At 36.7% G+C, this 16,438-nt stretch overlaps 1 protein-coding gene across 7 annotated transcripts in view; it reads left to right on the top strand.

Moving 5' to 3' along the window:
• Window positions 1-16,438, top strand: part of Myo9a (myosin IXA) — a 271,547-nt gene that overhangs the window by 76,139 nt on the left and 178,970 nt on the right. For all 7 annotated transcript variants that reach the window (XM_010627374.3, XM_010627384.3, XM_010627393.2 and 4 more), the window contains exon 2: window positions 10,025-10,935. In XM_010627374.3, coding sequence (XP_010625676.1) covers window positions 10,096-10,935 — 840 coding nt within the window. In that variant the 5' untranslated portion in view covers window positions 10,025-10,095. The remainder of the gene's footprint in view (window positions 1-10,024; window positions 10,936-16,438) is intronic.

Below are 16,438 nucleotides of genomic sequence, written 5' to 3'. Positions count from 1 at the left end.
TCACTATATAGTTGAGACTGACCTGGAACTCATTATGTAGCCCAGGCTGGTCTTGAACTCACAGAAATCCTCCTGCCTCAGCCTCCCAAGTGCTGGGGTTACAGGCATGCGCTACCACACCTGGCTTCAAGTTCTGTTTTAAAAGCAGACCTATAGTGCTGACTGATGCAATGACTCAAGAGGAATTTCCTTATAGCATTCTTTTCAGGACAGATTTGGGAAAAGTTTTATTAGAGTGCTGCTGTAGTCAGAGAAGGTTAACTGTTATAACCCAACAGTGCCCTAATATCAGCAGTTCTATGTAATCAAAGTCTCTTTCTCATTTACATCATAGTCTAGAACAGTGGGTTGGGGGTAGTGATGGTGGGCATCCTCCTCCAGGTCAACATGTGCAATCCAGTCTCTATATCGAAGTGCTCTATATCCCTTAGTACAGTGATGGCGAACCTTTTAGAGACCAAAGTGCAGCCCCAACCCCACTTATTTATCACAAAGTGTCAACCCTGCAGTTAAACCTGAAACTGCAGTTTTAGTTTAGAAAAGTCAACTGTTATCTGATGCTCGGCTGCTAGGTCGACGTGCTTGCATGCTGACAGAGAGGGCTCTACAGGCTTGCTGCAGCTTGTGTGCCATAGGTTCACCACTGGATTTTTCCCTGGGTCTTTTCCATTTTCCAGCATGATAGAAAAGGCAGGTCCTTTTAAAGAATTTAACTCAGCCTGGTGAGAATGTACCTCACATTTGTTCTCTATACTATTGACTCTGGACTTGCTCACATGGCCATGTGAAACTGCAAGGAAGGCTGGGAAATGCTCTAGGAAGAGGAGAAACTTTTTGCTTGTTTGAGATAGGGTCTTGCTATGTAGTCCAGGCTGGCCTTGAACTCACTGGTAACTCAGGCTGGCCTCAAATTTGTGATGATTCTCCTACCTCAGCCTTTCCAGTGCAGGGGTTGCAGGCATGCACCTCCATACCCAGGTCAGGAATTTGTGGGCTTTTGAAAAAAGAAACTGCTACTAATATAGTTTGTGAAGTTTAAAAATTCAGTTTATATATCTAAATTCGTTATTTATGTGTTTATACATGTGGTTGTACAGTATATTGTAACTATTTGGGAACATTGTAAGCACTTAAAAATGAAAAAACATGAATATTAGATATTGAGCACCAGTTTTCTATATTTATATACACTATCTAAAAAATAAATTCAAAATGTTTAATCATTCTCTCTAAATGCCATTTACAGTTGGCAAATAGTGTTTTCTCAAGTGGATCTTGCTTAGAGAGTACCATGTGCTCCTTTCTGTATCTCCTTCTCTATTTTTTTCAACAGTAAAGTTAGGTTTTTATTTTTTTAAAATAAAATTCAATCCTCTTTGTCTTACTACTGAATGACATTGTGTGATTCTACTTAACCAATATTCATCAGTAGATCCTGATGATAAAGCAGTTATAGAGAAAAAGAATACTTTTCTTTGGAAAATAGAGAACTTGATAAAAAAGCAAAAGCAATAAATTTTTTGAAAATTAAATTTTACTAACAGACCACTGCATTAAAAAATCTTTGCTTTGTCTTTTTAAGTGACCTAACTTAGAAGAAACTCTGTTTTCTTTTTTACCGCAGTTTTCCTCTATAATTAGTCCCTTCTAACTCAGTCCATTGAATGACATCATAACACTATGGCCTGTTCTGAACCACACCCTACTGACCACAGCATCTTTCTCACCACATTGTTTTCCTCTTGTTAGCTACACTTCTGAAGTGACTGTTGGGATAGGATATAAAAGAATATTACTTTTGTTTGTAAAGATATAGTAGTGTGTGATTACTGCATAAGTGCCAGTAATAGGCTTAATTCTTTTGTGTATATTGTTTTGTTTCTGTTAACGGGGATCGAACTCAGGACCTTAGGCTTGCGAGATGTTGTGGTTACATTGAGCTAAATCCCGGCCCTTGAGTGTTGTTTTTATTCTTGTAGTCCCATCAGTTATTCCTGTTATCATCATGTAATCTTTTTACTTGTGTACTTAAAATACTGTCTTCGTCAGAAAGTGACTTTTCATCAGTTCTGTGTTTTTTTTTTTTGAGCTAGTCCAAGCTGGTCTTGAACTCACTATGTAGCACAGGCTGGCCTTAAATTTGAAGTGATCTGCTACCTCAGCCTCCCCAGTGCTGGGATTACAGGCATATGCCACCATACCTGGCTTTTTGCTCTTGATTTTCTCAGTTAAAAGATTATATTTTATTTATTTATTTATTTATTTTTGAGACGGGATCTTACTGTGTAGTTGAGACTGACCTGGAACTCACTATGTAGCCCAGGCTGGTCTCAAACTCACAACAATCTTCCTGCCTCAGCCTCCCAAGTCTGGGATTATAGGCAGTCTGGGATTATAGGCGTGCGCCACCATGCCCAGCTAAAACATTATAGTTTATTGCCTATCTCAGAAAATTGCTGTTCAATTTAAATGAGGTAATATATGATGTCAGACTTAGATTTGGTGAAAACTTTAGTACGATAATTGAAGATTTTCCAAAAGCCCAATGTTTTTATCCATTTTTATGTATGTATACTTTTATGTCCAATTTTCTATGGTTTTTTCTTTGACATTATAAATTTCTGTACTTCTGTATGGTTGGCACTATAAATATCTCATTATTCAAATTTGTTAATCCTTCAGTTTAGATGACAAATTTGTGGGCCAGGGATTTAGCTCAGTGGCACCGTGCTTGCCTCACAAGTGTAAGGTCCTGAGTTTGATCTGCTGTACCCAAACAAACAAGCAACACAAAAAACAAGATTCCATGAGAGATAGGTAATGAATTTTTTTTTTGGTACTGGGGATTAAACTCAGGCCCTTATGCTTGCAGGGCAGGCATGGTGCCACTGAGCTAATTCCCCAGCCCTAGATAACAAATTTGTGTGTCAGATGGTACTCCCTTTTTTAAATCTATTCGGTTTAATTTTGGTTAGTAAAGAATAATATAGTGAAGGAAATACCCAGAAGTTTACTCAAATGTGTTTAATTCTTGAGTTTAGATTATGAGATTTTTGGGGAGTTAGAAATTTGGATAACAAAGGATTCTCATAGTCTCAAAGAGTTTATCACATTCAAATGCTATCTGTTATAATGGATTTCTTTTTGTTGATAGAGTGGCTCTGAGAATAAAAGGGAATTGATTGCCACACTTAACAAGTTAGTTTAGTGGTTGAATTTATTTGAGGCACAGCTGGATTCGTTTGGCCCAAATATGTTGATAAGTCTTTGTTCTGAGTATTAGTTTTAATTTGCTTTTATTGCATAGAGGCTTCTGTGCATTCTGAATAGATGGATACCTATACTCTGTCTTTCTAGCCCTTTTGGAAAAAAAATGTTGCATTTCCAATAACTGCAGCAAAAGTTCCAGTAAAAGAATTTCAGTGATCAGCCAGGGTGGCTATGGGGAATGAATTAAACTGATTGGCCAGGTCTGGGTCACAGCTTATTTCCCCTATCCCATCTATCTGGAGTATAAGGTCAGTCTTATTCAAATGATATTACTTGACAAAGGAAGAGAGACAGATTTTCAAAGGAAAACGCAAGACTTTTCCCAAAAGAAGGTACAGATTACTAACTGGGCAGGCTAACCTGATGTACCTATGCTATTGTGTCATGAAAATTCATTTCTCCTATTTTTTGTCTTGCATCACCTATTTGGCTTTTATGCAGAATTAATTTCCTATAGATTCGATCAAAACTTGCTAGTCTACTTACTTGTCACTCTACCAATTTTATCCTACCTTCTTATAATCTTTCCATTTTCTACTTGTCTTCAATACCAGCAATACCCAGAGACCTTTGTCCCAGGCCTGAATATAGAATAATAGCATATAAGGGCTAAAAGGGACTTAAGAGATAGTTAACTCAACTTTTTTTGCTACATTGCTTATACCAACTTTCTTTTTAGCTAGTGTTTACCTTATATATGCATATACATACATACATACATACTTATTTCACATTTTCTGCCCTCATGTTATACATATGTATCTATTGATAGCCTAATTACATTAAAAAATTTTAGTCTGACAAGCTTTGTCTTTTAACGAACATTTATTTACTGTAATTACAGAGACATTGGTTTTAAAACTTAGTGTTTCCATTGTTCTGTCCTACCTGTTTTAGGTGCCCCCCTTCACCTTCTTTTGGATTACCTTTCACTCTGCTAGTTGTATAGTTTTACCTTTTCTTTCGTGGCATAGGAGTTCACAGACTTTTTGGCTTTGTGGATCAATTCTGCCATTGTAGTGTAGAAGCATCCAGAGATACAAGGTAAAGGACAATGGGTTGAGGCCAGAACTCTGGAAAGTATTTTTAACTTTTAAAAGTGAGATAGTAGAAAATGCAGTTAAGGGCCAGGGATTTAGCTCAGTGGTTCTGCTGCCTGCCTTCAATCCCCGGTATAAGAAAAAAATTTTTTTAGTCTTTAGTAAGTAAAACAAAAGCCCAACATATCAGGAATATTGCAAGAAAAATAGTTGTTCTATGAGGGCAGTTTCAAGAATGAGAAGCTGACTATTTTACTCAAATGCTAATTATAGGGCCGGGGATTTAGCTCAGCGGTTAGGTGGCCTGCCTTGCAAGCTCTAGGACCCGAGTTCGATCTCCGGTACCAAAAAAAAAAAAAAAAACCAAAAAAACAAAAACAAAACAAATTCAAATGCTAATTGTGTGTTAAAATGAAGATCAGGAAAGCTGGATGTAGTGGCACATGCCTATAATCCCAGCATTAGGAAGGACAAGGCAGGAGGATCACTGAGAATTTGAAGGCAACCTGGGCTACCATAGTGAGTTCAGAGTCTCAGCTTGAACTGCACAATGAGACCCTGGTTCAAAAAACAAAACAAGATAAAAATTAGGAGAATACATTTGATTTTGGCAGCTCTGTGGGAAGAACAGTAAGGGAATAGAGAGTGGGTTCACAAATACTGTTTTCAAGACTAGTACCAGGGATTTAGCTCAGTGATTCCACTGCCTGCCTCGGAAGCACAGGGTCCTGAGTTCGATCCCCGGTACCAAAAACAAAGCAAAACAAAACAAAAAGAATCCAAATAAAAGACTAATAATCACAGAATTGCCTAGATACTGTCTAAATTTCTCTGTCTTAGAATTATTATTGGGCCTGGAAATTTATATTTTTAAACAGTTCCCTAGATGATTCTTATACTTTCTCATACTTCAGAATTATAAGTATGGATTTTTCAAGTAGCTTGGCAGGAATTTACTATAAAGATGGATTTATGATTTATGTTTTTAGGGAAACCCCTTTTTTCATACACAAAGTGAAGACTGATAACCAAAAAGAAACCAAATTGACGTAAGTTGAGCTAAAAAAGTTTTTAACTTTCAAAAGGAAAAGAACACTCTTTTCATTGAGTGAGGCTGTTGCCAGGAACCTGCAGCTAAAGCAGCTGAGGTTTGGCTTTTCAGAGGTAATGGGAAGGTTATTGGAGTTGGGTTCATTATTGGAAGTCATGGGTCACGTCAGTCTCTTCTGGTTAAAAAGGTGGTTTTGAGTTTAGTTAGGGCTGCCATATTATACAACTGTAGGCATTAGATTGTAGTCATTCAGTGTGACCCCTGGGGTGGGTGATAGGGCACAGTCACGGGGCACAGCCCTCTGATTATAAGGCACAGTTTATATGAAGACATATGGTCAGGGGTTCAGAATAATACAAACATAGACTTACATCTAAGAACTTTATAGCTCAGGATATTTCCCTCGTGTTCTTATGGAGCACATTCTCCTGTTTGACTAAAATAACTGTACCAGTGTTTCTCATATAATTGAGGAAAATTGATCACTGATTATATAATATTAAATTTTGTTAATTTTAATCTGGAACCATTGATACATACCTGTGATTCCAGCTCCTTGGGAGGCTGAGGCAGGAGGATTTTGAGGCTGAGTTTGAGGTTAGCCTGGGCAACATAGAAACCTTGTTTCAAAAAAAAAGAAAGAAAGAAAAAAAGTTCAAGTCCAGTCCCAGCTACACAGTAAGACCCGGTCTCAAAAAAGGAAAAGTTAATATTTAGAGGTATCATTATGATAGTGTCATTATTTTAAACAAGTACTAAGCAGGTTTTCAGTAAATGTTTGTGAGAGAAAATAGTTTCATCAGATGTGCATCTGCACAACTAAATTCTCAAACATACGCAGCCATCTGATGCTAAGGAAGACCAACAATTAGAAGAGCAGTTCATCCTGGATGACATTAAAATGTTTGCCTGAAATACTAAATTATGCTGGGTGTGGTGGTGCATGCCTATAGTCCCAGAACTTGGGGAGGCTGAGACAGGAGGATCACTGTTAATTCGAGGCCATCCTGAAGTACATTGTGAGACACTGTCTCAAAAGACCAAAATAGAAAAATATTAAATTGTATAAAAGTGAGGGATTATGAGCCCTTAAAACATTTATCAAATTTTATTTTTTTTCATTTATCAAATTTAAGCAGATAAAAGATCATGTGGATATGAAAATGACAGAAACTTTACAAATGAAGGGTAAAGTTAATTTTTTTATGTGGTGCTGGCGATAAAGCTAGTTTTTATAATTAAAAAAACTAACAAGATAGTGTTCAGGAATTCATAGATAAGTTTTTTTTCAGTCTTAATCTGTGGAATCAATATAGTATTAAAAGCTGGGGATGGGGGATTTGACTCAGAGGTTCTGCCACCTGCCTCACAAGCACAAGGGCCCGAGTTCAAACCCTGGTACCAAAAAAAAGTCAAAAGCCTTTTTCGCAGTAGTTGACATAGTTATGTTAAAATTCATATGGTAAGTAGTCACAAAATAAAGAGGAACAAGTTGAGCTGATATGCCTTAATCGCAGCAGTGAGGGAGGCTAAGGCAGGAGGACCACAAGTTCAAATTCTACCTGGGCAATTTAGTGAGACCTTGTCTCAACATAACAGATAAAAAGGGACAGGCTTGTAGCTCAGTGATAGAGTGCTCCTGGATTATATCTCCAGTACTGCCAAAAAAAAAAAAAAAAGGAAAACTGTAGAAACTAGTTTGATTTTTCCACACGAAGTAAATTACAATACTTGTATCTTTCCTAAAGTTTCTGTCATTTATTATAGAATTTGGGGATAGCCAAATAGATCAGTGGAACAGAGTATAGACTCTAGAACAGTTGATGTATGTCCATAAGAGATGAGTGAGGGATTACTAGTCCATAACTGGCTAAAGTGACATTATAATCAGTAAAGTCTTTATCACAGCATCCTGAAAATAAATTTTATATAGGTTAAAGATCTAAGAAAAAAAAAGTATGCCTTTTAGAAGAAAATAGAGAATAATTTCATGTCTTGATATGGAAAATGTTTTTTTTTTTGTTTTTTTTGAGATGAGGGTCTCGCTGTGTATTCCAGGCTGGCCTTGAATTCATGACGATTTTCCTGCTTCGGCCTCTCTGAGTCCTGAAATTACAGGCATATCCTATCATGGCTGGCTAGGATAAGGAAGAATTTTGAATAATTAGCAGCAGATGGACACTTTAGAACTAGACTTCCTGCTTCCTGTCTCAGCTTTATCTCATTCTGTTTGGGGGGATCTTTAGTCAAATTATGAAATCTTTCTTTGTTTTCTGAGTTGTAAAATGAAGCTGAGAATGGTAAAACAACCCTGAGAAGAATTCTGAAGTTTAAATAAAGTAATTCATGAAATGCTTAGAAAAATGAGCAGTACAATTGAGTATGCGTCAAGAGCTAACTACAGTTGTTAATGTTGTTTTACTAAAAGAGAAACAAATTAAGCACAGTGGCACACCCCTGTGCTTCCATCTACTCTGGAGGCTGACCCAAGGGGATCGCAACTTCGAGGCCTACCTATATAAGTTGGTGAGATCTTGTCTCAAAATAAAAAAGGGCTGTATGTGTAACTCAGTGATAGAGTGCTTAACTAGCATGTTCAAGGGCCTGGATTTGATCTCTATAACTGTAAGGAAAAAAGATAAAAACAAACCATGGGATTGATAAATTTTACAGTTAAACAACTTTCCATCTGTATGTGTTGGCACATGCCTGTAATCCTAGCCAAGACAGGAGGAGTTCATGTTGGAGCCCAGCCTGGGCCTTAGTGATTTATCAAAATCCTGTCTCTGAAAAAAAAGAGAGAGACTGGGGAAGTAGCTCAGGGTAAAGGCCCTAGGTTCATTGTACTGCCAAAACAGCCAACTAAACTTCTGTGTAACAAAAAGTATAAATAAGATATCACTCATGGATAGAAGATCTTTGCCACACATTCAACTGAAAACTGGTTACTATCTAGGATATTAATATTTGAATATATCTCATTCAGACTGATAAAGGAAGACAACTCATAAAAGTCGGGGGGGGGTGACTGACATGGTCCTAATGGTAATGAGCAGAGTCTCACCTTCACTGCTCATCAGATGTACTTTAGATTGGTGGACACGCAAGTCTGACAGTAACAAAAGGAGATAGAAAAATCTGAGCTCTTCTATAGCCGTTGAGAAATAGTCAAATGGAAAACCAATAGTATTTGATGAAAGTTGAAGATGCCTCAAACCAAGTAATTTTATTTGTAAGTATAAAGCAGGGTGGAATTCTAGCGCAGATACTTACAGAGACGTATATGAGACTTGTAACATCCTTTTTGTAGTATAATGGAAACATCCTGCTGCTCACTAGAAAGTTAGTTGATTGATGAACTGGTAGAATCATGCAATGGGATGATTTAGGAATTAATGAACTTTGCTTATATGTATCAACATTAATAAATAGAAAAATATTATTAAATTGGCTATTTTTAAAATGTATTCTTTAATCTGTGTATTTGAAAGTTCATAGAAAAAAGATAAAGTTTTTCATTAGGGGACTTTTTCAAATATGTGGTCGTGTGAGTAACTGAAAGTATTTTTCATTTTTTAAAAGTAGCATATCATCTTTATATGTTAAAGGATGAAGCAAGCATAAACAGGAAGATTGATAACACATTGGAGTGGCTTTTTTTTTTTTTTTGGTAACGGGGATCAAACTCTGGCCCTTATGCTTGCGAGGCAGGGGGCAAAACCACTGAGCCAAATCCTTGGCCCATGAGAGTGGCTTTTTGATGGAGCCTATGAGTAATAGGGATAATAAGAAATGGGTTTTGTTAGTCCTGGAAAGTACATGGAACATATTTTCTCTGTAGAAAGGGGCAGAATAGAAATGACATGAAAATTGGAATAGAGAAGAAAATAATTATCTTCTTAGTGATCTTTCCACAAGAGTGTATGAGGGATTTGAGAAGATAGGAAATATATACAGAATGGGAAAAGATTAGATAAAGAAGTAGAACAGTAACACTGAAAGACACAGAGAAATTCAGAACTGTTTGTAATAGTGCAGGAGCAGGACCTTTCTGTTGTCCCTGTTAGACCCCTCTCTCTGCTGCACCTTGTGGAAGGGGAAGAGTCAAAGCCCAAAGTTCCCTGAAAGTAAGTTTGTCTCTGCAGCAGTTTCCTCTGATTGTTTTCTTGGTTATAAGTTTAATTTCTACGTTGATGTCATAAAGTCTTACTCTTCATACTGCATTTCATAAAGTTCTTGTTCCATTATTGGCCTTCTTTCTTGTTTTTGTATTATCTTCAAGAAATTTGGGTGTGCAGTAAGTAATTTGTGTAATTTTCTTAACTCAGTCTTCAGTGAGATTCTTCAAGGATAAAGAAAGAACTTGATTCTAAACCCAAGTACCTTAGAAATATTTGAATGGCAGGAAAAACATCATTTTCCTTTGTACTCTTTGAATTCTCAATTGTTGATCTGTATTTTTGTCAAGTGACTAAATTTGAAAGTGCTCTGATTTAGACAGTAAAACTTAACATTATTTATGTGATCTCAATGAATTATGTTTACTTTTTGTGTCGTAAGAGTTGGGATTTTTTGTTGCAGAAGATGTAATTGGCATTTTCTTGAGTCTCAGAAAGCAGTATATAATATGACTTTTAAATGTTTCATATTTTTTATCTTACAGTTCTTTTGCCAAGAAAATGGTTGGTTTGATCTTGGACGAATACTGTCCATGCTGATGGGACAGGATCCAATATGAATATAAGTGATGGAGGAAGACGACGCTTTGAGGATAATGAACATACATTACGAATATATCCTGGGACAATTTCAGAAGGGACAATCTACTGTCCAGTCCCTGCCAGAAAAAACTCCACAGCTGCTGAGGTGATTGACTCTCTAATAAACAGACTTAATCTAGACAAAACAAAATGTTATGTCTTAGCAGAGGTAAAGGAATTTGGTGGAGAGGAATGGATACTCAATCCAACGGACTGTCCAGTTCAGCGGATGATGTTGTGGCCACGGATGGCTCTGGAAAATCGCTCAAGTGGAGAGGACTACCGTTTTCTTCTGAGAGAAAAAAACCTTGATGGATCCATTCATTATGGGAGCCTTCAGTCATGGCTACGGGTAACAGAAGAACGTCGCAGGATGATGGAACGGGGTTTTCTTCCACAACCTCAGCAGAAAGACTTTGATGATTTATGTAGCCTACCCAATTTGAATGAGAAAACACTCCTAGAAAATCTACGAAATCGCTTTAAGCACGAGAAAATTTATACCTATGTTGGCAGTATTCTAATAGTTATTAACCCATTCAAATTTCTTCCTATTTATAACCCCAAATATGTCAAAATGTATGATAACCATCAGCTGGGAAAACTTGAGCCACATATATATGCTGTGGCTGATGTAGCTTACCATGCTATGCTCCAGCGCAAAAAGAATCAGTGCATTGTGATTTCAGGAGAGAGTGGTTCTGGGAAGACTCAGAGCACAAATTTTCTTATTCACCACCTTACTGCCCTCAGTCAGAAAGGATTTGCCAGTGGAGTAGAACAAATTATTCTTGGAGCTGGACCAGTACTTGAGGTAAGTGCATAGACATACTTTTCTTATTTTTAAGTATGTCTTAAAAACTATCTGATGCGAGAACATGAAATAAAACTAAGTAGACAGATAGACATTATTTTTAGTTACCCAGGAAAACTGCAGGATGGCACAACAGAAAAGCTAATGTGGAAAGTTGTGACAGAAGTAATATTTTTGAGAGAGTGCCTTCAGGTCATCTGTGATGCAGAGAGAGAGTACTTCAGTTGTGTTTATCTGTTTAGAAAGGTAGACAGCACTTGTAGAAGCAGATATTTGGAGAAGATAATCTTGCCAGATGTATTTTTATCTCTTCAGCCATAATGTGTGTCTGGAATTGAAACTTTTAAGAATTTACTTATAAAAAAAAATGCAGAGAATACAGTCGTGGATGTTTCAGAAGTAATACTGAAATGTTGAAAGGAAAAGAGACTATGTATAGGAAGACAAATGCATGGTTTCCCTTACATATAGAATTTGAAAAAGACAAATGTATAGAAACAGTGATATAGTAGTTACTAAAGACTAGGAATTATGGGGATTGGACATAATGTTGGTCATAGAGCACAAGATTTCAGTTAGATGAATGTTCATCAGTATATCATGTACTTGAAAAAGTCTAATAGTTACTTTATGTTTTTACCATGAAGAAATGATAAGAATGTGAGGTAGCTCATACATGAATAGTTTTAATTAGCCATTCCACAATGTACAGATATTAAAAACATATAGTATGCTATAAATATATACAATTTTTACTTGCTAATTAAAAGAGAAAAAAAAAGAATACAATTTTTGTTTCAGACCTGAAAGGAAAAAGTACTATTTCTTGGTTTTTGTTTTGTTTTTCAGGAGTGGTGGGGGAGAGCAGTACCCAGGGATATGCTACTACTGAGCTGTATTCCTAACACCACTGCTTTTAAATGACTATATTTTTGTGATACATAATAATTATATTCTTTTTGGGGAATTGGTACATATATATATATATACTCTCATATATACAATTTTTTGATCATTTCAGTCCTTTGAAGTCCCCTCCTTACCCTTCCCCGTCTCCCCTTTCTTTAGTCTCTTTCCTGCCTCTAGAAGTCTGCATCTCTGTTTCCTATCTATAATTTATATTTTGGGTTTCTCATATAAGAGGAACCATGTGATATTTAGCTTTCTTTTAAAATTTTTATGGGTACGTGTTTATAGTATATATAATGATTACATTCCAAATGGGGGGGTACATGTACATATACATCTTTAATTCTTTTTTCACCCCCTGCCCCAACTCTTGATCCTCTTCCATTTTGCAAAAAATGTTTAATTTTCTGTGCCTGACTTTTTTCCTGAAAGTGGCATGATGTCATTCTTCTGTATGGCTAAATGGTACTTCATTGTCTATAAATACTACATTTTCTTTATCTGTTTGTTGATGGGCATATAGGCTATCTCCACCGCTTAGCTGTTGTGAATTGCACTGCTGTAAGCAGTGGGTATACATGTATAGTATGATGTCTTTAATTCTTTCAGGAATATTATACCCAGAAGGTATAACTGGGTACATATACCAAGGAATGGTATTACTGAATCAGATGTAAGCTTTGTTTGTATTTTTTTTCTCACTGAGTTTATTGGTACATTTTAGGTATACAGTACAGTTACATTCATCATTGGGATTGTGTACCTTTACATGACAGGTCTTGGTTCTCATTTTTCCCCCTTATCCCTGCCCTCCCTTTACCCCCTCCTCCCTTCCCTATTTACAAATACTTTATTTCCATTTTTTCATATTTTTTTCTTTTCCCTTATTTCCTTTCCCCTACCCTTCCACTTCTGCTACCTTTAGCCCTTTTCTTCCTATTTCACATTGTCAATTGTACATTAGGATCTTATGTACAATTATAGTTTTTCACACCAGAGAAACAATTCGGTATTTATATGTGTGTTTTATTTATTTCACTTAAGAGCATACCCTCAATATGCATCCATTTTCCTATGAATGACTCTTAATTTCTCATTCTTTATGGCTGAGTAGCATTCTATTTTATAGAAAAACTACATCTTCTTTATCCAGTCTCCAACTGATGGGCAAATGGGCTGTTTCCAACTTTTAGCTGTTACAGACTATGCCTCTAATAAACATAAATATGGGTGCGCATATAATCACTGTGATACGATTCTTTTAATTCTTTTGGAAAGATACCCAGCAGAGGGATGGCTGGGTCAAATGGAACCTCTAATCCTAGTTCTTTGAGGTATCTCCATATTGATTTCCATAGTGGTTGCACCAGTCTGCACTCCCACCAACAATGGAGAAGGGTTCCTTTGTCCCCACAACCCTGCCAACACATTTGTTATTGTTTGATTTCTTGATAGCAGCCATTCTTTGTGGGGTGAGGTGGAATCTCACTGTTGGTTTTCACCTGCATCTCTCAAAGTACCAGTGATGTGGAACATTTTTTCATATATTTACTTGCTGCTTTTTTTTTCTTTGAGAAATGTCTGTTCATTTCTGATGCCCATCTTTTTGGTTTTTTTTTTTGGGGGTACTTGGGGGAATTGAACTCGGGCCCTTGTGCTTGTGAAGCAGGCAGTGGAATCACTGAGCCAAATCCCCGGCCCCCGATGCCCATTTTTGAATCGGGTCTTTAAATTGGGGGTCGGGGACTGATGTTTTTTTTAGTTCTTTATATATTCTAGATAATAGTCCTTTGTCCGAGGAGCAGCTGGTAAAATTTTTTTCCCATATTGTAGGTTGTCTCTTAGTTCTGTTGATGGTTTCTTTTGCAGTGCAGAAGCTTTTTAATAAGCTGAGATCCCAGTTGTTGATTCTTTCTGCTACTTCCTGTACTACTGAGGATTTGTTCATAAAATCTTTTCCTCTGCCAATGTCTTCAAGAGTTCTGCCTAACTTATCTTCCAGCAAATTTAGTGACTGTTTTTAAATATTTAGATCTTTAATCCACTTGGATTTTAGTTTAGGGAAAGGTGAAAGATAGGGGTTTAGTTTTAATCTTTGGCAAGTTGAAATCCAGTTTTACCAACACTATTTATTAAAGAGGCTATCTTTCCTCCAGTGAGGATGGTTGGCTCCTTTGTCAAAGATGAAGTAGCTGAGTACATCTGGAGTTATTTCTCTATCTTCCAATCTATTCCACTGACCCTCAGGTCTTGTTTCTTTGCCAGTACCATGCTGTTTTTATCACAGTGGCTTTGTAGTATAGTTTCAAATTGGGAATTGTTATACCTGCTGCCATGTCTCTGTTGCCTAGGATGGCTTTTACTATTCTAGGTCTCTTTTGGTTCCAAATGAATTGTTGGATTATTTTTTCTAGTTCTGTGAAATATACTGTTGGAATTTCAGTTGGCATTGCATTGAATCTGTATAGCAGTTGTAAGCTTTGCTTTTAGTTTTCTGAGGAACTTGGTTTCTGTAGTGGTTGTACTAATTTACATTTCCACTAGACTTGTAGAAGTGTTCCTTTTTCCTTGTATTCTCATCATCATTTGTATTGTTGTGATAGCCAGTCTGACTGGGGTGAGATGCAATCTCAATATAGTTTTAAAATTAAGATTTACATTTCCCTAAAGGCTAAACATGTTGGGCATTTTTTCATATACTTACTGAGCATTTGCACTTCTTTTGAAAAATGTTTATTCAGTTCTTTTGCCCATTTACTGATTGGGCTATTTGAATTTTTTAGTTTTTGTTTTTTGAGTTCTTTATATCTTCTAGATACTAATCCTTTATCAGAAGAGACAGAAGAATTGGAAAAGCTGGCAAAGATTTTCTTCCATTCTGTAGGCTGACTTTTCACTCTGTTAGCTCTTTCCTTGCAGAAACTTTAAAATCTGATGTAGTTTCATTTGTTCATTCTTGCTAATATTTCTTGAGCTGTTAGAAGTCTTATTCAGAAAGTATTTGCAAGTGCCTGTGGCTCTAAGCCCCCCCGCCACTTTCTTTTGTAGTTTCAGAGTTTCAAATGTTAACCTAGGTCTTTGGTCCGTCTTGAATTGATTTACAGGGTAAGAGCTAAGGATCTAGTTTCAGCCTTTAGGTGAATGTCCAGTTTTCCCAGCACCATTTTTTGGTACTGGGGATCGAACTTGGGACCCTGTGCTTGTAAGCCAGGCAGCAAAACCACTGAGTTAAATCCCCGGCCCCTCTAGCACCTTTTTTTTTTCCTGAGACAGGGTTTCACTATGTTGTTGAGACTGACCTGGAGCTCACTATGTAGCCCAGGCTTGTCTCCAACTCACAGCTATCCTCCTGCCTCAGCCTCCCAATTGCTAGGATTACAGGCATGTGCCACCACACCCGGCCCCAGCACCATTTTTTAAAAGAGCCCTTTTTTTTATCCACTTACTAGTCCAATTATTTAAATGCAAGATGACCAAAAATTATAATTTTTGTTAATTTTATAAGATAACAGGAAATATAAAAACAGTTTTATCAAATTTATTCAATACAAGAATTGACCGGTTGAAATAATGATGCTTGCCCGAGTGACACTTGGGATAGTCAGGACATAAACACACTGCCCAAGTGACTCTTGAGGTAAACTGTTACATATTTTTGGCTTTTTTCTCCAAAATCAGATAGCTCTGGTTGTGTGGTTTTGTTCCTGTGTTCTCTGTTATGGGTTCTCTTTTGGTGTATATGTCTTATTTTCATGCCAGTACCATGTTTACTGTTTTTGTTACAGTGGTTTTATGGTATAATTAGAAGGTGTATATTGTGATGCTTTCTGGCTTGCTCTTTTTGCTTAGGATTTCTTCGTTTATTCTGGGTCTTTTGTGTTTCTCCATGTGCAATTTTTGGGCGGAGGGTACCAGGCATCAAACTTGGGACTTAGAGCCTTCAAAGCAGATGGCGGCACAACTGAGGTAAATCCCTGGTTCAGGTGTGTTTTAGAATTGTTTTTTCTAGTTCTGTGAAGAATATTTTGATAGAGATTGCATTGAAGTTTTTTTGTTTGTTTGTTTTTTGTTTTTTGAGACAGGAAGCACCACCAAATTTGGTCTTGAACTTTCAAATTTAATTTTGAGACATCTTGCAAAGTTGTCCGAACAGGCTTAGATTTGGAATCCTCCTGTGTGAGCCTTCTGGATGTGCACCACTGTGCCTATCTTCAAGCTTTCTTTTAACTAGTATTACTAGGTTGTTTTTTCTGTTAGCTTATTTGTTTCTTTAAAAAGCTAATGGAGACAATTAGGTCTTTTTTATGTAAATGACTATCCCTGGCTTTTAATTGAGGTATTCTACCATTTACATTTTATGAAATTATTGAAAATTTCTTTTGATCTGTCATATATTTTTATCTATTAATCCCATATGTTCCTTATTTCCTGTATGTTTTTTTTCTTTGAACTATTTTTTTTAGAGGTGAACTTCTCATCACATTGTATTAACCGTTAAAGAGTGTAGAGTTCAGGACTGGGTATTTCGTTCGGTGGTTCCATCGCCTCCCTCACAAGTGCAAGGACCTGAGTTCAATCCCTGGTACCACAAAAA

Source organism: Fukomys damarensis, unplaced genomic scaffold (assembly GCF_012274545.1).
Source record: "Fukomys damarensis isolate Sample0158 unplaced genomic scaffold, DMR_v1.0_HiC HiC_scaffold_25, whole genome shotgun sequence".
Lineage (NCBI taxonomy): Eukaryota > Metazoa > Chordata > Mammalia > Rodentia > Bathyergidae > Fukomys > Fukomys damarensis.
This window is presented reverse-complemented; position numbering and strand designations above follow the sequence as displayed.